The 22634-nt window shown below is 53.1% G+C and overlaps 8 protein-coding genes across 8 annotated transcripts; 4 read left to right on the forward strand and 4 right to left on the reverse strand.

The window, feature by feature from the left end:
• Positions 1-283: 283 nt before the first annotated feature.
• Positions 284-2691, forward strand: PSV08DRAFT_39558 (uncharacterized protein). The gene is made up of 2 exons (XM_014225902.2): positions 284-1300; positions 1416-2691. Exons 1-2 carry the CDS (start codon positions 519-521, stop codon positions 2557-2559), a joined length of 1926 nt encoding a protein of 641 aa, XP_014081377.1. The 5' UTR covers positions 284-518; the 3' UTR covers positions 2560-2691.
• PSV08DRAFT_293126 (uncharacterized protein) lies at positions 2432-3207 on the forward strand. The gene has a single exon (XM_066092596.1). The coding sequence runs from the start codon at positions 2615-2617 to the stop codon at positions 3026-3028; it is 414 nt and encodes a 137-aa protein (XP_065949202.1). The 5' UTR covers positions 2432-2614; the 3' UTR covers positions 3029-3207.
• Positions 3208-6687: 3480 nt separating this feature from the next.
• Positions 6688-9434, reverse strand: PSV08DRAFT_222084 (uncharacterized protein; the record flags this gene model as incomplete). The annotated part of the gene is made up of 6 exons (XM_014225903.1): positions 6688-6718; positions 7934-7998; positions 8253-8559; positions 8654-8747; positions 8807-8846; positions 8895-9434. The coding sequence occupies 6 exons, from the start codon at positions 9432-9434 to the stop codon at positions 6688-6690; spliced, it is 1077 nt and encodes a 358-aa protein (XP_014081378.1).
• A 684-nt stretch (positions 9435-10118) lies between these two features.
• Positions 10119-13971, reverse strand: PSV08DRAFT_409361 (transcription initiation factor tfiid subunit 7; the record flags this gene model as incomplete). The annotated part of the gene is made up of 4 exons (XM_014225904.2): positions 10119-11020; positions 11089-11388; positions 11464-11568; positions 12333-13971. 4 exons carry the CDS (start codon positions 13969-13971, stop codon positions 10455-10457), a joined length of 2610 nt encoding a protein of 869 aa, XP_014081379.2. The 3' UTR covers positions 10119-10454.
• Positions 13972-14171: 200 nt separating this feature from the next.
• Positions 14172-15155, forward strand: PSV08DRAFT_201359 (uncharacterized protein). Its single transcript, XM_014225906.1, has 2 exons — positions 14172-14801; positions 14854-15155. The coding sequence occupies exons 1-2, from the start codon at positions 14306-14308 to the stop codon at positions 15096-15098; spliced, it is 741 nt and encodes a 246-aa protein (XP_014081381.1). The 5' UTR covers positions 14172-14305; the 3' UTR covers positions 15099-15155.
• A 633-nt stretch (positions 15156-15788) lies between these two features.
• Positions 15789-16547, forward strand: PSV08DRAFT_401406 (uncharacterized protein; the record flags this gene model as incomplete). Its single annotated transcript, XM_014225907.1, has 2 exons — positions 15789-16189; positions 16291-16547. 2 exons carry the CDS (start codon positions 15789-15791, stop codon positions 16445-16447), a joined length of 558 nt encoding a protein of 185 aa, XP_014081382.1. The 3' UTR covers positions 16448-16547.
• A 672-nt stretch (positions 16548-17219) lies between these two features.
• PSV08DRAFT_222098 (uncharacterized protein) lies at positions 17220-19223 on the reverse strand (the record flags this gene model as incomplete). Its single annotated transcript, XM_014225908.2, has 2 exons — positions 17220-18937; positions 18993-19223. 2 exons carry the CDS (start codon positions 19221-19223, stop codon positions 17288-17290), a joined length of 1881 nt encoding a protein of 626 aa, XP_014081383.1. The 3' UTR covers positions 17220-17287.
• Positions 19224-20238: 1015 nt separating this feature from the next.
• On the reverse strand, positions 20239-21801 carry PSV08DRAFT_350917 (uncharacterized protein; the record flags this gene model as incomplete). The annotated part of the gene is made up of 1 exon (XM_014225910.1): positions 20239-21801. One exon carries the CDS (start codon positions 21799-21801, stop codon positions 20239-20241), a length of 1563 nt encoding a protein of 520 aa, XP_014081385.1.
• Positions 21802-22634: the final 833 nt, after the last annotated feature.

Consider the following 22634-nt stretch of genomic DNA (forward strand, 5'->3'; position numbering starts at 1 on the left):
TGCGAGCAGCAGCAGCAGAGCAGCGCGCGCGGTATGCGTGACAGCGGGCGCACTGGCGGGCGCGACAAACGGCCCAGCAGCAGCACAGGGCGGGCGGGCAAACACTGGCTAATGGCTGCTACGACGCGCCAGGGAAGGCTGCTGCAGTGCTGCATCCATACCCGACGCTATTGGGGCGTCGTATCCCGCACCCTGGCCGCCCTCGTCTGCTGCTCACACCCCGCCCGCCCACTACCCACCAGCTTTAAGTCCGCGCTCCCGCCCTTCACCCAGCCTCCACTGCTGCCACTACCATCACCACCACTGCACCTCTGCCTGCACGCCTGCCGCTACCACTGCACGCCAGGCCCAGCTGCTCTGCCTCTGCAACACTGCCATTGTATCGCCCTCGGTGCAGCGCGCTGACAAGTCCTGTTGCCGCCCCCCGCCATTTGCAGCTTGCCTAATCCAGCGGCCCACACCGCCACTCCCCCGCCCACACCGGTACTTTGCTACGGGTACCATACATAGAGCCCGCCATGGACCACTCCTACTCGGCCTCGCAAAATCACATGGACTTCCACTCGCTCGACCGCAAGCCCTCGGCCTTTTCCTTTGACGACAACGCCACCCTCGACTCCACCATCCTCGACACCCCCGTCCTCATGTCGCCCTCGACCAGCAACCAGGGCATCTTCTCGCCAGACACGTCCATCTGGGAGGACTTCTCGGCCTCGCAGTTTGTCGACCGCACAGCCACCAGCTCCGTCGTCAACACAAACGGCAACAACCCCTTCTTCACCGAGCAGAGCAACAACCCCTTTGCCCGCCTGCCCCCCAACCAGGCCGCTACCTACGGCCAGCAGTCATGGCCCGTCGCCGACAACTCGGGCTCCAGGACACCCACGGCCCCCAAGGCCCTCAACCCCTTTGGTCCCGGTGACTTTGGCGCCCCTTCGTTTGTCGACCAGCCCCAGATGCCCTTCCACGGACTCCCCGTGCACCAGAACGTCCGCCCCAGTGCCGTCTTCCAGGCCGCACCCGAGCAGCCCATGTCCCCCCACACCCACTCCGACTGGATGGCCTTCAACCAGCAAGAGATGGACGCCCGCCCGGGCCCCAAGCGCATGCGCCCAAACACGCCTCCTCGCTCCTTCTCTCCCCGTCGTGACGGCGGCATCCGCAAGAAGAATGCCCGCTTCGACATCCCCGCCGAGCGCAACCTGCACAACATCGACACCCTCATCCAAGGCTGCACCAACGAAGAAGACCTCAAGGAGCTCAAGCAGCAAAAACGCCTCCTCCGCAACAGACAGGCTGCGTACGTACCACCACCACCACCACCGCCTTTTGGTTCTTGGCTCCACGCTCCATGTTTGGTCCAATTTACCTCTTGGTCTATGCTCTCCATGTTTCATCCGCTGACCTAATCACAGACTTGACTCGCGCCAACGCAAGAAGAAGCACACTGAGGAGCTCGAGGAAGAGAAGAAGCAGTGGATGGAGAAGATTTGCCAGATGCAGGATGACTTCGCTGCCATGCGCCTCGAGTATGATGCCCTTGTTGCCGAGAAGGAGAACTGGCACCGCGAGTCCATGGAGATGCACCACATGGTCAACCAGCTGCAGTTCGACAAGGAGGAGCTCGTCCGCACCCACACCATTGAGACGAGCGAGCTCCGCAAGAAGGTCTCGGTCCTCACTGAGCGCCTCGAGGCTGCCACGGGCAACGGCATGGCCGTCGCCCCCAGCACCACCTTCACCGACTTTGCCTCGGAGATGGACAACCTCAACATGGGCAACAGCGACTGGGACAACTACATCTTTGTCAACGACTTTGCCTCTGACGACCAGCCCACTCCTCAGCAGAACCAGGAAGTGTCTCTTGTCTCGCGCACAAAGGACGAGGACAAGCCCGTCGCTTCCGGTCTCTTGCTCATGCTCCTGCTCTGCGGCGCCTTTGTTGCTAGCAAGTCTGGCACCGCTGCTCCTCCTATTCCCCGCATGCCCGACGAGGTCCGCGCTGCCTCTGCCACCGTCCTGGACAGCATCTTCAAGGACGCTGGTGTCGCAAACGGCCTGAGCGAGCAGAGCCTCCTTGCCACCCACGTTGCCGGTCTCGAGCCTACGCCATCTGGCATGGCCTGGCCCAAGACCACCATGTCTGGCTCGGAGCTTGCTAGCATCTCTGGCTCCAGCCTCGACCAGCTGCACTCTCACCTCACTGGCCCCACCAAGGACCAGGAGCACGAGCAGCTCTTCTCCATCACCCCCGACCAGTACAACAGCATGACTTCGCTCGACTTTACCCGCTCGCGATATAGCGTCACGAGCGACGACCTCTCTGACCCACTCTCGCCTGGCGCCCAGCCTTCGCACCGTCGCAACCTTGCCGAGACTCTTGCCGCCATGCGCGAGCAGAACAAGGGCGACTCTGCGGCTGAGATCTACACGCGTAGTCTGCTTTGGGACAAGATTGCCCCCGAGGTCGTCCACGAGTTCAAGCGCATCGTCGAGGAGTCTGCTGCCATGTCACGGCCTAGCACTTCCGAGGGCACCAAGGTCGAGAACCTTGGCTAAACAGCCCCACCTGGCCATCCACCCACCCACACGCCACCACATACCACCACCACACATGGACACACCAACCCACCTTTCCTTTGTTAGTTTCCTAAGTTGCATTAGTCCTTTCACCAGCATAGCGATTCACTTCTTCCCCCTTTGGACAAGGGGCTCTCGTAGGGACACAAGTTGCATCACGGTCTGGCTGAGATACCCGTTGTTTTTACACGGGCATCGCCATTTCTTTTCTCAACGCTCTGGCCTTGCCAGTCTTCTATACTATGGGACGGCAACGTCGATTTTGGGTACCTTGTTGCCTGCATCGCTTGAGCATGGCGGTTGTTTCTTCATGTCGAGACCTGGTTCACGACTTCATCCATACTGGGTTTCTGTTTTGTTCTTCTTCTTCTTTCCTATTTTCTATTTTCCTTGTGTTTGTCATATCCTTTGCTCAGCAACATTCGAGATTGGCCTTGATTTTGTCTGATGTATCTATTCTTTTTTTTTGTTTTTGCACAGCGTAGCGAGCGTTGAGATTTTCCTTTCACGTTTACCACGAAGATTGAGAATTTGGCAACGAAGGATATGGGAACATGTATCGACGAGCATGACCAATGACGATTTGTACATGACGAAGCGAAGAAAGATATTTTATTGCGCATTCACACTTGTTTTGTTCTATTGTTGCTTGTCTTGTCTTGTCTTGTTTGATGTTTTGTTGGCGAGCGATGCGATGAGGGCATGGACAAGGTTGGATATGATTCTTGTTTTTTCCTAAAAGAGACGAGGCCTGTTTTTCTTCATGCATACCCCTCCATCTTCCTGCATCCACACGCACATCTGCTTACCCCATCCCATGACTTACCCTTTAAGACTGTTTGCGGCCCCCTCTATCGTAGACCTTTCGGTCTTGTTTTTTTTTCCTACCTTTCACAATACCCTCTTACCGCTCTTTCCCCAACGTTTGTTCGGGGAAACGGACGATGTTCCCCCTTGAGATACCAGCTTTCTTTGCACACTTGGTTTTTCTCGTTTTTTTTTGCAGCGGCCGTTTCTGCGGCCCGTGGTCACAGATTGTGCGTGTGCCGAGCTCCATTGGCTGACAACGGAGCCGGACGCAACATCCTTTTTTGTACCTAGGTCATCGACCGCGCCTTCTTGATTGCCCCATTGGTGGGCAACCAAAGCATGGCCGAGTCAGTCTTAATGCTATCAGACGCTTCTTGCACTCTACCAAGCGCTTATGTCGCCGTGATACGAAACCGGCCATGCACACACACACTCTCTCTCTTGCTCAGTCACTCTCTCTGCCTCGCTCCATCGGGCGCCCCATGTCCATGACCTAAAAACACATCATTACTGTGGGCTTCCACTTGACTGGTTCCCCACCATCGTCACCGGCCGAGCAGAGTGAGACATTCTGAAACCATGCCGTCTTACCATTTCCCACCATTGCTGACTTTGTGCGTTGTTATTGCATACCGTATTTTCATTCCTGCATTTTTGCTCTCTCAGCTTCTCCCTCAACTTGATCCTCCACCGAAGATTGCACCGAAACAACTAATACACACAGATACGTACGCATACATGCTCCCATCCTACTTACGCACAATGCATGCGAGGCAAAAAAACCGCACGGTCGGTCCCCATTTTTCGGGGCCTTGTCACTGATGACTGGAGATTAGACGTACCTCGCATCGCATGAAGCGGGAAGGGAGGATTAACATCGACCCACTCCATTCTTCTCTGGATAGTCAAACTAGGTGTAGATGTACCATGTGCTGCAAGCGATACAGCCGCACTTTCCACGGCACACAACAAGGGCCCACAACTTGCCGGCCGAGCTGCACGCCTTGCATGTACTATACTGTACTGTCGCTGTATGTACAACATCTACCGCTTGTTGCGAAGCTGTGGATTCATACTTCACACTATACGGCTTCATACTCCACGGGGCAGTTGATGGAATCCCCGATCATGATCGGGTGGCTCAGAGCACCCACGACGACGTGACCGAGGCGCAGCATGCGCAGCTGATGCCACAAGCCGCGCAAGCACGCATCTGATCACTGACTCGATTAACTTTGCACATCTTCCGGGTATACTTACTCTATGTATTACACAGTACCAGACAAATCGATGGTAATGAAAAAAGCAATGAGACTTGTAGAGAAGTCTGGTACATCCTACGCAAGTCACAAAAGAAAATACATCCTGCGGATCTCCCCACAAACCCTAATCTCACTCACTGCCTTACCCTCCACGCATGACGTGCGTGATTTCTACATACAAAGGGGAAAAACAAAACAACTTTTTTTTCCCGCGAGAAAAAAACCAAGTAACACTCACATATACACAGAAAAAGAATGCTGATTTGCATATCCGTGATCCTCCCCCATCCTGACTCACATGACCATCCCCCACAAAAAGCACCTTCCGAACCTCCAAACCCCCCTTCCACTTTTGTCCACTTCCATCGTAAGAAAAAAACAACAACACCACAGTAGAATCCCCACTACTACCCGCTCCTACCTTACCTAACCACACACCTCTCAGGCCACTTCTCACCTACATACATAGACATGCCTCCTGCATCAACAAGTCTGTTTCAGAAAAGAACAAAAAAGCGGTCCCGCATGTACATACATACAGGCTGCATGTGCAGTAAACTAAGTAAGAGGGTCTCTTTCCATCTAGTAGATTCTACACATGGTACATACATATGTAGTGTACGTACGACTGGTGCAGATTTTGTTGGCGGAAGACGCGTTTAAACCACATTCACCACTTTTTTTTTTGCTCGGTTGTCGCTTTGGGTGAGAGAGTAAAAGAGGAGAGAGAAAACGAGGGTGACGATGATGGAGGGGGTGGGAACCAAGAAAAAAAAACGTTGCGGGCCCCGCGGAACGGTCCTGGCTATGCACACACACATACACACGCGCATACGCGAAGCGTTGAGCCGGAGAAATCTCCGTTTTGCTTTCTCTCTCTCTATCTCTCTTGCTTTTCAGCAAACGACAACAACCCCTCCCCCCCCCCTTGCTTACTTACAGAGATACGTGGCTAGGCGGCCTGGGATGAGGGTAGGACAGGGTAGGGGTACGGGGAAGGGGGAAAGAGAAGAAAGTGTGGATGATTGAGTCTCTTGGGTGGGTTCAGAAGGTTTGTAGAGTGAGTGCGAGTGCGTTTGACGGTGTAGGCCATGCGTGTGTTGTACGCTTTAGAAGAAGGATGATTGAGAGAGAGAGAGGAACCCACTTCGCTACAAACGATGGATATGGCAGAGATACATGGGGGAGAAAGAGAGAGAGAGAGAGAGAGAGAGAGAGAGAGAAATGAATTCGCTATGCGGGTATACATGGGATATGTAATAATATCCCATAGTATACAAATGATGCGATTATAAGCCTTTTTTTCTTCTTCTTCTTCTCTTCCTTCCCTACGCAAAAGAAACGGCAGGCATCCAACGGTAACAACCGAGAAAAAAAAGAAGGGAAGGGAAAAAAAGGAAGGAAAGGATTCGCGGGTAGAGTAGAATAGTGTTCTGTCTCGTAAACAAACGGTAAACAAATCGTGTATGTAATCCTTCCAATTCCTTACTCACTCACACAGCAAAGGGAAAGGGAAGGCGAAGGAGGGAGGCCTAAGTTCTAGAACCACACACCCTTTCGCCACATACAACACACTCACACACACACACACTTGAGGAGAAATAGTACTAGGCGCACATCATCGGGATTTAACATCCCGGGCGAGTAGAATAAAAACAGGACAAAAGACATCTGATAGGACAAGATGCAGAAATCCAATAAAAGAAAAAAATAGAGAATCGGAATAATTTCGAGTATAGTAGAAGAAAAAGCAAATCAAAGCAGCAGAAGATCTTCGCTTCCCCACGGGAAAGACGACGCGAGGGCCGCTACAACCACCCAATCTCTCCCTCTCTTTCTCCCTTTTGCTCTACTCTCCCACACTTCACTCACAAGACATCGTCTCATGACTTTCCGCAAATGGAAGGGGGGTGGGTAAGGAATCCCATCCTAATCGGGCCGACAGGGGGGGGTGGGATGGATGGGGGTTGCGGCGGCGGATGTGGGCAACAACAATCAACCCATACCTGGTTTTCCGCTTCAATATAACGGCCTTTTATTTAGGGTTGTATTTATCTTTCCAGATCCTATAATCCGAACACACACGCACAAACTCGTTAGCACATGGTCATCTTTTTTTTTCCCTTTGGTTTGCGTAAATCGGAAAGCAATCCAATCGGGGGTAAATGGTTAAAAAAATAGTCCTGGGTCCAGCTTCCGGGGCTTTTTCTTCTTTTTGGAAAGAAAAAAAAGTTGGTTGGTGATTGCGGGCAATGAAGGGCGACCGACTATCAAAACGGGGGTGCCGAGGCTACTGCAAGTCAAGATCCAGATCGTGACCAAGACGAGTTTCGTCCATGATCCGCTGGTCGTCGGCTTGTCATGGTCATAGTCGTCGTAGTCGTCGTCGCCCTTCGCCGTCGCTGTCATCCGTCCGTCCGTACGTGCCATCCGCGCCCCGAGCGAGGTTACCGTCGTTGTCGCGATAGCCGTGTGGTCGTCGCTTTTTTTGTCTCGTTCCAAATCCTTCCCGTTTGTCTCTTTCAAGCCCGCACGGCCGTTCAAACATGTTTACTACTGTCGCGCCATTATGCATCTCAATTTCCAGCTCGCCATGATTTGATGCAATCATCTGACGGGTGCTCCACACACACATGAACGTGCTGAACTCCGTCATCGGCTACACCCTCCCACCCTTCCGCTGATGCTTACTCCAGAACCGAGGCCAGCGACACGCTGCCACGTGTAGCGCCGTAAACAGGCTTGTGTGCACCATGCACCCAGTGCGCCGGGTCTAGAGGTATGCCCGCTTCCACTATTGGCATACGACGACGAGGCTTGCACCAAACGGGCAGCGTCCTAGTGCTGGTTTTTTCTCCTCTGTCGGTGGATGCAATCATGTGTGCGTAGCGGGGAACTGGCAGCAAGTGTGACAGGTCGTACTGCGGGTGAGGGCGAGGGCCGCCGTTCAGCGTCCGCATCGGCTAAGCGAGGGGACTGTCAAAATGGTGCACTCATAGCCAATCGACTAGCCTTGGCAACTGCGCGTTCAGACTGGCTGGCCTGAATGGACAATAGCGCCGTGTGTTGGATTACTCCATCACGCCTGGTGGCTTGGTGTTGAGGTTGATTGAGGGTGCAACATCGGCTGGGACGGGATGGCGCGGGTCAATGCCATACTAGCAGCTCGTCATGTCTTGCATTGCGCGCGCTCTCTTGACACGGCATAGACTGAGGCTCGGTCCGGGGCTGATATGGATCCTTTGGTCGATGACGAGGGTAACGAAAGTGGTGCGACTTACCATGTGTTGCCTAATGTTTTGTTACCCTTGGATTCTGCGAGGCGCAGGAATTGAGCCGCTTTGAACTGGAGACAAGGCGCAGTCAGCATACATCCACATCAGCCGAGTTCTTGCTGCTGCCCAAACAGTGAGGCGGAACAAAGGGGGACGCCGTGTCTCAGTGGGACATGGCGCATGATGGACTGAGGTCCAGGCTGTACACTCTTTTCCAAGCTGACAGTTCGCGTCGATATTGCATAGACTTGACCGGTCAAGCGGATGCACAAAGGAGCATAACGACCGCAAGGTAGGGGAAGAGGGCTGACACATCTTTGCTTACCTTGTCTTTCTTCGTACCAAAGCCCTCGATGTAGCACCAGGCTACCTCATTCATCGCATCCGTGTCGCCCAGGTTTGCAGCTGTTTCGTAATATTGCTTCGCTGCTGTAGGATCTTTCTTGATACCCCAGCCATTGCGAAAGCAGTTGGCCAACTCATACATGGCCAGCACAAGTTCGCCTTTGGCTGCACCTCCTTTCTTCATGCCAGCCCCAAGTGCTAGTTTTTCAACTTCAGCACTGTTTGATGCTGCCATGGACAAGTATTGAACCGCTTGCTCCTGATTGGATTCACAACCCCAACCATGGCTGATGCATAGTTAGTAGTGAATTGCATCAGATACTAACGAGTATTCACGTGTCGATTGACAACTCTAGATTGCAGTTGGGGGAGAGATCTTACCGCAGGGCGAGGCCGTAGAGAACTTGAGCTAGAGCATTGTTCGCACCATTGGGATCAGCAAGTTTTCCAAACAGGGACGTTGATGCTTCAAGATCTTGTTTCGTTCTCGTCAGTTTCGCCAGCAAGGCGCACACCTTTGTTGCAATTACTCACCTCCATGCTCGTGTTGTCGAATAGCCTCCTGTATGGTCTCCTATACAAAGCTTAGACCGACTCTTGTGCTCTCCATAGTTGAGCGTACCTCATCCGCTGGAGCGCCAATGGTTGCACTGCGACGCCTTGGGGTCGTCGGTCGACCTTGTGACATTGGACTCATGGGCACATGGCTTGGTGTACTGGGCTGGGAGCCGTGTTGCAGCCCTGATGTAACCAGTACTGTAGCCCTCCTTTCCCATTTGGCCTCCTCCTCCTCCGTTCGTGCTACTCCATCTCCACCCACTTCTGGAAGATTGTCCGGTACGTTTGCCGATGCGTTCGACTTGCTTCGCCCAAGCTGGAACCGATGCCGCTCCCCTCCCGACGTGGAGCCCTGTGACGAGGTATTGCTACGACTTCTGAATCTGGGGAATTTGCCTCGAGGTTCAGGTGACAAGAGAGGGGAATCGCGCTGGGGGTCGCCGGGAAAGCTGGGGGGCTCAATCGTCTCTTGCGTCGACGTTGTGGTGCGAACGAACTGGAACTCTGGGGTATTGGGAGAAAGGGTAGCCCCTGTCGGGGATGCAGGGCTTGCGCCATCATCCCTGATTTTGTCCTTCTTCTTCAACAGGTCTTTGAGCGTCATGGTGTCTCGCAAATTTCCTATTCTCGTGTCGGGCTTCGCGTTGCCAGCGTAGGCAAGGGGTTACGCGGCAGGAGACCTAGTATTGTTCGAGAACAGCTTCGCCAAAATTAGAGCGCGCCGTGCTTTCCCACTATTGAATCTTCAGGGTATTCTTATATCTTCGCAAAGTCATGGTAAATGTGGCAGAGTCGCACATTATGCTGGCGCGGGCTGTCGAATTGTAAGGCACGACGGACAGTAGGATGGAGGCTAAGCAGTAGTTCCAGCCCGCCTCAGCCTCCACACGGCACCGCCCCTGTCAGACCCTACGTACACGGTGAGCACTTGCAACGCTAAGCATACGCAAAAACAACCTCATCTCTACCGTTATGCAACCGACTACGCTTCCGGAACACACGGATACCAGGTGCATCTTCATTTCTGCTTGGACAAGGCAACTTCTGGATGTTTGGAGCCTCAAGTCCTAGCCGTTGGCACATCCAGCGCTATCCATGCGTCGACGTTATGCCTATGTACGCAATCCAGTTGCTTACAGCCGCCACATTTATAAATACACCCTGGCAAACGCCTGCAGCGTATATGCAGCGTAAAGCGCATACAAACGCGGTAACAATATGTCATCCTGCAGATCTCTCACCACTTCAATATCCAATCATTCACAATATGTACACCAACGGACGGAGCATATTTGTATACTTTCATTCTTTTTCTCGTTACATGTGTTTTACTGACTTCTTTCTTTCTTTCTTTGATTCGTTGAAACATGTGCATAGGGTACAGCCCCTTGAAAAGAAACGAAAAGACAGCATAGAAAATCGCACGAAGGGGTATCACTGAAAAGAACCCTGAAAAGCCAAGGCCATCCCTAAACAGTCAAGACGAGCTGAACGCCATCAGGACGAAAACCTACCAGGTTATGAGATACACAAACATGAGACTTGAAGAGAAACAATTAGGGTGGCCCAAATTGGAAACAGAGCAAGGGGAAACATACAGTATCCAGGCATCACCAGACCTTGCTCACTGGTCTGCATCGAAGGGAACGAAGTCTGCCTGCTGTGTGAACTGAAGAGGCTCATGGTCAGCGCCGGCCTTTGGTGTAATCTGCCCCAAGTTATTCTCGACAGTCACCATATCCTCGGGGGTTCTGGAACGATTAGGCGTATTCGACGAAGGAGAGCCTGCTGGTGAAGAGAAACGCGTGGGCTTTCTCATTCGAGAAGCACGGCGAACATGTCCCAGACGGCATTCATCGCCGTAGCGACATGTTCCTGTGTTGGCAAAACTAGGGCACTCATGTGCATGTAGTTCAGCGCACTTGTCTCCCTTCTCACAGTAGCCGAAGTTTCCGAACGCTTCGCAGTTCAGCGCAGCGGGATTAGTGCGAACATGAGCGAAGCGACAGCCATCGTTAGCACATCGACCAGCTTGGAAATGCAAGCAAGTAGGCGCATTGTGTGGCGAGGCCTCGTGTGATAGAGAGCACTGCTCCCCCATGGGACAGGCGTCTTTGTAGAACCAGCGTTTGCACACAGCTTGCTTGTCTGGATCATGGACGTAAGGACACCCATGCCGTGAGCACACACCTGTCGATGCGTTAGAGGCAAAAAGGAAGAAAAGAAGAGTTTCCGAAAGTGTCGTTTCGTGGAAATACCTGTGGAAGTGAACGTGCGACAAAGATTCTGGAGATCCGTTGAATGATCGTTCGTCGAGGCGGTCCTGTTTGGTGGTTGCTTCGACGGACTTTCACTATCGCTTGCCTCTCGAGACTTGGTCGCATCTATGGGCTTGTGTGTAATCGGGCGCTGGTATGGATGATAAGATCTGTTGGCGAAACCATGACCATAGCCACCTCGCTTTCGATGAAAAGCGTTGTGGTATGGATTGGGAGAATACCCTCTGGCCTGTGCATTCTCGCGCTCTTCTTTCTCTTTCTTCAGGCGCGCAATATAACCTATCGTCAGACTGTCAACATCTTGCGCTTATGGTCCACCTATTTCGCGCTTTTCTATACGCCTCTCCCACATACTCTTGAGCTCTGCATAGGCGCGTATTCGTTCCTCCTGTGAGGTCATCGCAGTGATTTGTTCGTGCGTGTACGGCGGGGGCCCCGGAGGTGCCATATTGCTGTCGCCTGATCGGTTAGCAATGTACGATGACAGTTGGTAGGCGGGCGACGGCGCGCGACGGCAAGTAGATTGAGGTTGTCGAAGGGGAAAAGCAGCGGGGCAACAAAGAATAATATAGTACGGTGAGGCAACGCCCATACTTGGCAGGGTCCAGGTCACGTGTCGGTTTCATCATATTTATATTCACTCTATGACAAATACATTCATGCCAAGAAGAAGTATCATCTATTAGTCCCACCACACCTGTCAGACGGTGCTGATGTTGTCTAGATGCAGAGGGGGTGTTCGATAGTCACAAAGGGTAATGTAGACAGAAAGATAAACATGCGCAATCGCTGGGCGCGCAACGAACATCCCTTGTTGATTCTCTTACGAACGACACCCTTTGTGTGAAGGCCATGATGTTTCCTTTCTTTAAGCACATGTTAGTTGTTGGCCGTAGTCTTCGAGATGTTATCCATGCAAATATTGATTACAGGTGACTTCTACATAGCCCTTGCCATACAAGAGAAGACAAAAAAGCATCAAGGGCACCGATGCGTCTCGGTATGTGATAAGTTATAGATAAACGCCGTCATGCAAAGAGAGCTTCTGAGCCCTGTTTCCCAGTAACTCCGTAAGAATGCTGTGATCCTAGACGCCATCCCGCTGTGAATGTTCCATTTCCCCCCATGAACCAGTACCAAATATTCAGACCGCGTTACAAGGCGGATGGTTATGAAGAAATGCCCTGTTTATTATTCATCCGCTTCCTCGTTCAACTGCTTACGTTTGATAGCAAGGTCTGCCTTCTGCTTGTCGATCTGGTTCTGGACACGTTTCTTGAAGAGGACATTGGTTTGTCGGTCGCGCTGCTCTGTACTCTGAATAATGGCCTTCTCCAGCTCTGCGATTTCAGTTCGGAGCTGTTCCTGACGCTGCTCCTCAGCTGCGGCGACTTCATCTACTTCGTCACCATCCTCATCAGAGTCGGCATCGTCGTCGTCGTCATCATCATCGGCAGAAGTGGCTGCAGCAGGTGTCGAGGCCGCAGTCTCGGGCTCGATAGTTATGTTGCCGTTATGGCTAAGAGCATGCATGGCGACGTCATGAGCAGTCGTGGGGGTGCCGACTTGCTCGACTTGAACATTGCTCGAGTTTGCAAGCAATGCATTAAGCTGGTCATTGTCGCCGGTGAACTCAACTTCATCATCCATGAGACCCTCTGCAAGCATCTGCTCAAGATCGTTGGCGTCCATCTCTTCTGCTTGTGAGGCGTCGACCATTTCCTCGTCAGCCTCTTCTTCCGAGCTTGACTCCTCTTCTGAGCTCTCCGCGTCGCTGTCTATCATCTCATATTTTGTAGACACTGCGTTTTCGTCCTCGGCTAGCAGTCGGTTCATCTGCGCTTCAGCTCGCTCAACATCGATGTATGATTTTCGAGGGCGGAAACGTCGCTTGCGAGCCCATTTCATGGGCGGCGTCAGGCCATGAGGGAAACGGTGTGTATCCGGGGAGATGTAGGACGGCAGCGGATACTTTTTTGCCTCTTCCTCGTTCTTAACCTCGTCGAGGACCAGCAGCATCTGGCAGACATCTGCAGTCTTGACCCAATCTTTCTTGTTCCAGCTCTTCAGAGATTCGATAACGGCGGGTAGCTCGACCATGGTAGCGGCGTACATGCGGTTCTGTATCGTGAGCATAGCGCGACGGCCCTCGCGATCAAAAAAGCGGAAGTGCACACCAGGGCCTCCTTGTGACATGCTCTTTCCGATTGTCTTTTCCTCAATGGATTTGCGCAGTAGGTCGCAGTCTGGGCCAGGCTTCATCCGCAACACGAACTGGGACTCAATGGCTGGGTCGGCTTCTGCTTCCTCAGCCTCACTGTCATATCCAACACCATACGGCCTCACTGGCGGCTTTCCTGCACCCTTGACTTTCAGAATCGCTGTGCTTCGGGTCGGAGCATTCGGATTCAGGCCGCCCTTTGGCTTTATTGACAACTTGATAGACTGTGTGCGATTGTGCGTCTTGAGTGGAGGAGGCGGCTGCTCGACAGCTGCAAGGTTATCGTCGTCGTCGCTATCGTTGGTCATAGCAAGACTCTTTGCAGTAGGCTTTGGCTTGCGCTTGAGAGCGGGTGACTCGACATGCTCGCCTTCGTCGCGCGCCCTCTTCTTAGGACCGGGCTTTCCTGGAGGAATGGCATTGCCGCTTTCATCAACCTTTGGCTTTTTGTTGTACTTGCGCTTGATCTTTGTTGCATCGCCGTTGCCTGCATCTACTGGGTCGCTAGAGACAGGTGGCGGGATTTTAAACTTGAGCTTCGGGCCTGGCTTTGCGGCAGCCGGTGTAGGCGCGTCGGATCGGGGAGGCGGTGCGGGCGCATCGCTGGGAGCCGCGTCGGGGTTTTTTAGTTTGAGCCTCATCTTGGGCGACGGTACGGATTATTTCGTCGGTTACAATGACAGGAAATGGACATGCGCCTGCGGGCGCGTCATTTGCGGGGATGTGCAAATGTGTACAAACTGGAGAGGGAGGATGGGCGATGGTGGTGATGCGTCGAGGGTCGTCTTGGCGAGCCGCGAAGGTGAAGGGCCAAAGCTTCCAACCCGCGTACCTTCACTCTATCGACACTGACTCTCTTCTCAGCCTGACCACAATGCGCCTGTTCCCACCGTAACATCTACCTCGCCACTGGACCTCTGCATCGATTCCTGTTTCTTCCATACACACCACGTATACGCGCACACACGTACAAGCATGTCCCAAAACGATCTCTTCCTCAGTTTACTGCGGCCCGCCGTCCTCCACATTCTGCGCGCGACAGGCTTCCAACATGGCAAACCCTCAGCCGTCGATACTATCGTCGACTTGACAGCGCGCTATCTATCTGTCCTGGCTGAACGAACTGCCTACAATGCCTATTCAAACCACAACGACCTTGTACCAAACATCACCGACGTACGCATGGCCATGCAGGATTGCGCACTCCTTGTGCCGACCATGACCGCTGGAGAAGAACTATGGAAGGAGATATTGCGGAAGCCGCTTGAAGAATACAATGTTGAGACAGGCGCACGCGAAAACGAAGCGGCACGACGTGACGCCGAAGATACCGCAGACATTACCGAGTTTATTGAATGGGTTAAAGGCGAGCAGAACAAGGAGATTCGGCGCATCGCAGGCACATACAAGCCGGTGCCAACGAATCCGACTGAGCAGCTTGACCAAGAGGAAATGGAGGATTATCTGAATAGTACGTCGCATATGTTGTTGTGATGTTTTCTGGAAATGCTGATTGCGCCTAGCCCTCATGAAAAAGCACAGCAAAACCGGAGTCGAATCGCGTTTCCAAGGGACCGTCCTGGGCGTCCCAGCCGAGCCAAAGATGATCAAGATTGAGGGAGGAGCTGCCGACTCGATAGAAGAATGGTGTCGTAAGATGCGCGAAAGAGCGGCCAAAGAAGCGGAATCAAAACAAGAGAATCGCACTCTTCCGAATCATGCCGAAATAAGAGAACCCTCAGAGGATGTAGTGATGGAGATGGAATGAACCCTATTAATCAATTATGGAAGCATAGCGAAGGAGTTTGGTCACATCATTTTTCTGGCGTTTTGGGTTGTCGTGACTTGGAAGTAAATGGAAGCAGCTGCTTTGGACATTGCCGTTTTGCTATTATCATGTTTATTTCTCGGGCTGGGTGTAGGCACATCTGCCTGAACGGCATAAACAACTCTTTCAACGCCACCGACAAATGGAGCATCTATTGCTGCTAATTAAGTAGAAATGAGATAAAATGATGACTACCTGAAAAAGAAAGCATACAGCAACCTGTCATGGTACATGTGGAAGTGAACTTATGACGTACATGTCTAGCGGAGATGGTCGCTCCAACAAGCTGAGTCGCGATCCAGCACCGCAAGAAACCCACCCACGCTCGATACCAAATTACTACATGCAAAGACTAAAACACGGCCCATGTACACATTAGTTTCCCATGCATTCAAACTAGGCACGAAATTGGTGGGGCTTGAAATGAATGACGGACGCGCCCCGCAGACGTCATAGCAATGACAAGGTGAACCAAAACAATCACCTCAACCTCTTCCACTCAACCCAATTCCCTCCCCATTTCCACAAAATAAAACCTTCACAATCATCCAAAACCCCTAACACATGCCCCTCTAATCCACCAAAATCCAATCCAGCACAAAAACAACAACAACAACATCAACATCAACAATGTCCGCCCTCTCCCCCTCGGCCCCCTCCCAACCCACCACATCCCAAGCCTACACGACGCCCGGCAACCCCACAGAAAAGACACCCCAAGAACAATCGCAAAGCAGCTTCAACGCCTCCGATAATGCCGCTTTTGCCGACCAGCGCATCCCCGCCAAGCAAGCCACGCACGAGCAAGGCCTCCAAAACGCAAAGTTCGAAGAGGGAAAGGGCGTCCACGGCGCACCGGCTGGCGAGGAGCAAAAGGGGCTGAGCGACGAAGATGTAGGACGCCACAAGGAGCTGGATGGGCAGCAGATGGCTATGCCGGGTGAAGGGCGGGTAGCGGATGCGGTGGCGAGCAAAGGTGTGGGACTTGGGGGTGGAGGTGCGCAGCCTGGGTTGGAAAGTGATTTGGATCGGTGAGTCTCTTCTTCTTCTTCTTCTTCTTCTTCTTCTTCTTCTTCTTCTTCTTCTTCTTTCGTGGCGAAGTGGGTTTGGCTGACGGGGCTTTTTTTTACAGGAAGAAAGCAGAGCAGGCAGAGGCGAGGGAAGCGATTAAGGCGGAGAAAGCGCAGGCTGGGACCCAGGGTGGTGCGCTGGGACAGACGGGCGGACCGGCGAACCCTGTGGATAATGCTACGCAGGGAGGAGGTAATTATCCTAATTCTAGTTATTAGGGCTGTGTGAGTGGGATGGTTTATGATGGGACGTGTCTAGATGGGAGATAATGCCGTGATTAATCGTGCATTTTCGTCTGATTAAGTAGTGCACATTTGGATGTGTATTTTCAATAAGAGAATTTATAGAATCGAGGCTAAATAAAGAAATTCTTTCCATGAAAATGTTCATGTCAAAGAAGAAGGTTCAACAGGGCAGTTGCAGTGTTCCCATATACCACTCTATCAGTAAGCTGCTAGCGATGGGGCAATTTTACCAAGTAAAGGAAGAGGAGAATCACTGAGGAACAAGGCCAAGAAGAGGGAAAGTAACAAAATTTGTTTGAATTTCATCCATTGCTCCTATAGAGCTCTAGAAGAGCTCATGGGAAGCAACATAGTATTAAACCATCCCATCCATCCACTGTTGTTGAATGTTTTCCAGCATCTATATGCACATACATATACGACCTGCACCGGTCCCATCTAATCTCAGCCAACATGTGCAACGTGAACGTTATAAACAAACAAAAAATGGCGAGGGCTGCCTCGCGCACTGTCCTGATTCGTAGAAAACAAAAGACCAGAAACAAGAAACAAAACGCCACCGATGCGAACCTACCGCAGCCCTCGGCGCTCCATAGAAGTCGCGGCTGGTGGTCACAGTCATCGAAACGCCAGACAGAAAAGCCCTAAGAATGAGATATGCAAGAGCAGAAAAGAAGAGAGGGGGGAAAAGAAGCAAAGACATTATGTACATCAACAAGACTCATAACCTTGCGACTAGAAAAGGCAACGATCATCGACGCGTAGATAAGGGGCGAGAAAGGGGGACAAGAGCAAGGGGTATGGGCACCTCGTCTAAGAACCCATGTTGTACGTGTCGAACTGAAAGTTGTTCATGTCGGTTTGGGGGGCAAGGCTGGGGTCGAAAAAAGCCGTGTTATCGAACACCATAGGCTCACTTGCATGCATAGTCACACTGTAGTCCACAAACTGATTTGGGTCCACAGGGACTTGGTTGATCAGTGGCATGGGCAGAGGCTGTTGCGATACAGGGTACTGGGCAGCAACAGCAATGGTGGGGTCGAGAGTGTACGAGGCTGTGGTGGCAGGAGCGGGAACAGCGATGGCGGCGGTGCTGGTGACGTCGAAAGAAGTGTTGTTGTCGATGGGCTCGGGCATGTCGTTGTCCGAGTTGTCGGCGGGAGATTGAGGAGTGGGCTTGTTCTCGACTTCCACCTCTTTGATCCAGTTTTGCTTCAGGTACTCCATAGGAGGGTGATCACCACCACCAATACCACCACGCTTCTCGTCACTGCGACCCTTCCTGCCCCGCTTGCGAGGATGGAAGTGGGCACGGCGAAGATGGGCAGCAGCGTTGTAGTAGGCACCGTATACCTTCTTGTTACGGCAGTGTTTACAGTTGGCAAGAAACTTCTGGTCCGCTGATGAATCGACGCAGATGTAGCCCTTCCTACGCGAGGCATGGGCACGAGCAATGTGACGATCGAGTTCGTGAGTGCCACGGAACCCATCGGGTCGCTCGTTGCAAAAGTTACACTTGATCTTTGGATGCTGGGGTCGCACATAGGGCGTTTTAGCTATGACACCAACAGTTTTGGACGAGCCATCCTCTGACCGAATCCTTGTCATCTGAGCATTGGACGACGCAGACTCGGTCTCATCGAGGCTGTCAATTGCTTTTGGGGCAATCTTGCGAGACGCAGCTTGTGCAATGATCTCGCGCTCGCGTTGCGACTGGCGAGAGTTCGTCGACGAGGATGCAGACACCTCGCTCGAGTTACCCAGGCTAGACGCGGCTGAAGTCGACCTCCGCATATCCTCCGCCAGGCACGACTGGTCGTTGTTGTTGAAGAGGGTGATGTCGGAAGAGGCAAGTGCAGGCACACTTGCGGGGAGCGAAGAAGAACAAGACAAAGAAGCAGAAGAAGAAGAAAGGAAAGCTTCACTGGAGGAGCCAGTGAAGGAGAGAAAAGGAGACACACCAGCGGACTCGCTGATGGGTTTTGATTCGACATCAAAGGAATAAGGAAAAGTCCCATCCTCTGAGAGGATGGGCATGGTACATGAAGAGTCAGACTGAACACGCAACATGGAAACTTGATCGAAAAACAGAGGGTTGTAACTACCCTGACGGCTCATGTTACTGGACTGAGTAACAGGCGTCATCAGAGCAGTTGACGGGGTCTGGGGCGAAGAGACATCGGACGATGAGCTCCACTGTGGGGTAGGTGTCAGTTGCAACTGTTGCGAATGCTGGGGAAAGGGGAAGGTGGAGGCGTCAAGGGGCTGGATGCAGGTGCTGACATAGTCGTCAACGCTGTACTCGGCAATGGCACCGTCGCAGCCAGTTTCTGGCAGCGAGTGCAGGCTGGGCTGCCTCTGCATCGACGAGTCAGAGTAGAGGGTGTAATCGGCGTAGGCACCGGTTGAGAGGTCGTTCATGGCCGAATCTGAGCGGTTCATGACTGGGGCCGAGACAGACATCTGGGGCGTGTGTTAGAGCGGGGGAAGGTAGGCGCAGACCAAACAAGATCCATACTGAGAATTGCGTCACGTCTGATGCGGGACAGGGCATTGAGCGTGGTATTTGCTCGGCCGCAGAGGCTGATGTGGGCTGGCAGGCGAGCTGGAACCAGGCGTGATTCCGCTCCTCCTCGGTGAGGTGGGCGTTGCTCATCCAGAAGTTGCGCTTGGCCTGCTGGAGGAAGTCGACGTAGGTGTTGGCATTACTACTACTGCTACTACTGCTAGCGGACAAGGTTGAAGCCATGAGCGGTGGTGGTGGTGGTGAGGATGGAGTTTTGGCGGTAGCGCAGAGTGACGTTGTGCGGTGGGCTGTAGCACAACAATTAGCACGGACGCAACGAGGAAGGAGCGAAGGGCGTGAGTGCCGCCAAACTCACAGGTTGTGGTGGGTTGCAAAGGCAGGTGGTGTATGTGCAGATGCGAATGCGTGGATGAGTAGGCAAGTATGTGAGACGGGATGGACGATCAAATGGTGAAAACGAGCGGGCTGCGTCGGGGGGGAGTCGGAGCCTTTTAGCATGGCGTGGCGCACATGCACATGGGGGACGAGCGATGCGCTGGCTCGCGTCGGCGACAGTCTGACGCCTGCGGCCCGCGCTGAGCTGTGGGCAAAAGGACCAGGGCAGCGCCCAGAAGGGCAGCGTGCCGTGGTGATCATGGCCCCGTACAGCGGCACACTATTGGACACGACCAGCCCGTCCACGCCCTCATTTGCTGCCTCGCGCTGGCGAGCCTGTCAAGGCCCTGCAACTCCCCAGCAGGCCCTTCCCCAGCGAGCATCCAGCGTGCATTCAGCCTACAGCCCGCCGGCGCCCTATCGTGTATCCGCACTGGGCAAAGAGCAGGGCACATGTCCTGCATGAGGTCGCATCTGGCAGCCTGTGCGGTCAGTGGCAGCGCCATCCACCGCACCCTGTGGCCCTGGCGCCCAGCCCACGCCGCCCATCTTCCCCGATGCGACATCACCAGCCCACCACATCGTCGTCATTCCATCCCCCTCTGCGAATCGCGGAAACGGCGGATCGCCCTCAATCGACTCATCTTCGTTAGCTGCCCTGAGCCGCCAATGGTCCAGACACGTCCATGGAGGCGCGTCTTTGGCAATGCTCTGCAAACCACCACGTCCCCTTCCTGTCGTGAACTACCGCTTCTGGTTGGTGCACATCTCGTCAACCCCCCCGGATCGACCGTCTGAATCGTGTCGAATACCACGTTCATTTCACAAGGTTTAATTATCTATACTGCTGCTGCTGCCCTTCTTAGCTCGCAGGGGCATTGGCAAACACCGCACCAGGCATTCCTGGCGACAACAGCAGCTCTATCAGCCTGCTCCGCTTGCGCCTGTGTCGATGCGATGACACTGGTGCCGAGCATGACGACGCTGACGAAAAAGAGAACCTCGACGCCCGACTGCCTTGTGCCTTATCCGACTCTGCCTCGCCCACGCCCACGCTTGCTGTGCTTGATAGGCTTGCCTTGTCATCATGGCCCTCCTGCTCGACACTGCTGCTGCAGCTGCCATTGCACAGCCAATACCTATCCAGCGAAGCCTCAGTCGCCTCTGCAACAACGCCCAGCTCTTCAAAGAACGTGACCACATCCTCCTCGAGCCCCACCAGCTCCGCGTAACGCTTCTCCTCGGATGCTAATTTGGTGCCATCAAACGTGCATGCATCAAGTGCTGTTGCAACAGAGTCTCTGCGTAGCTTTACTGGCTCCCGTGCAAGCATCATGGTCCCCGGCACATAGATGATCCGCCCGCCAGCCACGTCAACGCTGCTGCGCCTGTGCTGCGTGTCCGTGTGTGTGTGCGTAATACTACCATTCCTACCCCATCGCATGTTTGAAGGCGACGGGGGCGAGCACATCTTGTCCGTCACCACCATGATATTGGCCGGGTTGTCGTTCCGAGCACACCATACCTGTGGACTGCCTAATGTTTCACTCGCGGCATGCCCTTTGCCAATCGCGTACAGTTCCTGGGGTGTCAATAGTACCGAGCTTGGCGACCCTGCTACTGTTGCCGCTGTGGTAGTGTCTCCTCCTCTGATGATACACCCTCTACTGCTCAATTCGTACCCTGCAACGTCCGTGTCGAGCGCCGCCAGTTGCCTGCCTTGCCGCTTTGGCCCGACGCGCGTCTGTTGCGCCAAAGACGTGCGAGATTGCTTTGCACTACTAGGAGAAATTGCTGCCCCGCTGCCTTGTGCCTGTGCATCTGCTTGTGCTAGTAATTCCCCCATCATCCCTCTCTTGCTCATCTCCACGTCACATGACCGGACCCGCTTCTTTCTCCTCTGCTCTCCCTCCTTCTCCCGGTTGTTGTGCTTCCTCCGAATGGTATCAAAGTACCCTAGCCCACCAACACCACCTACTCGCCCCTCTCCAGCCGCTTCAACCGCTTCAACCAGCGGTGAAGCACGTGATGCCAAATTGCCATACGGTGTCGAGTGTGCTTTTCTCCGTAATCGCGCCCGAGCCAGACCTCTTACTACACCGCTGCTCACTCTGATGTCATTGGTGGGGGGCAATGTAATCGTCGTCGTACTCGGTCTTTCTTCTCGTGACTCTGTCTCCGTTGGTGGGGGTGGTGATACACTGGATCCGTCTCTCCGTTGCGGTGAGGCCTTATCGTCTCTATCGTTGTCGTCATGACCATTCCCATCGGCTTCGTCTTCGGAAGATGAAAAATTCGAGTAACTAGCAGCCGTAGCCCAGAGTCCAGCCAGCATATCGATGTCACTCGTCGGCCGTCCTGCAAAGTTTGCACTCGGCAGTAGCTCAACTGGCATGTCATAGTAGTCTTCTACAACATGTGGCATCCTGGCAGGCAGTATAGTAATGGAAACTGGGACTGATCCGACAGCAAAAAATGTGTGCATTCACAATAGTGACAAACAATACCAGTCGAACCTCTTTAACAAGCACCACCAGGTCCCCCTTCGCACCTAGCTGAACATATATTTCTTTGTCCGCACACATCTGCACTGGTCACGCTGCAGACTGCACAGACAACGGCAGCAGCAACCCGCGGGGTACGCTGCATCCCGATTATTTTTGGTATACACAAAGAATCGCGAGGCTGAGTAAACCCATCCTGCATCCCCTCGCCCTCTTTCTGTCTACCTCCCAGACAAGGAATTTCCGCTATCCGGCTCTTGTAGACTCCGTGGCCCCCAAATCCGCTCGGAATCCGGTTAAGCTTAGCTTTGCTCATATATTAAACATTTCACACCCCCTTGCAAAATATGCGCAGTCAAATCGCTGAGCCTCATTCGCTTGACCCGGCTACTTGGATCCCCTCAATGATTTGCAACCCCGACACATGCATCCTCTGCTATTTTCAACCCCGTCTAACTTAAACTACCAAATCCTACTGTTTCTTGACTCAAGCATGCAATTGACATACGATGTTCAAGTGTACTTTTTCGTCTTGATTCAAGATATGTGCCAAGCATCGTGCACGTGACATGGACTCCACCATGAGCGAAAAAAAATACATACGACAGCGGGTATTCGCCAGTGGTCTCCCACCTGACTACTAACCCGCCGGTAAACTGTTTAAGTATGGAAGATCAAACGGGTTTCCCTGCTGCCGAGTTTCCTGTGGCCGTATGTGAAGGGAGTGGGAGATAGATTTTTTGTCATTATCGGT

Source organism: Bipolaris maydis (assembly GCF_028858645.1).
Source record: "Bipolaris maydis strain C4 unplaced genomic scaffold PSV08scaffold_6, whole genome shotgun sequence".
Lineage (NCBI taxonomy): Eukaryota > Fungi > Ascomycota > Dothideomycetes > Pleosporales > Pleosporaceae > Bipolaris > Bipolaris maydis.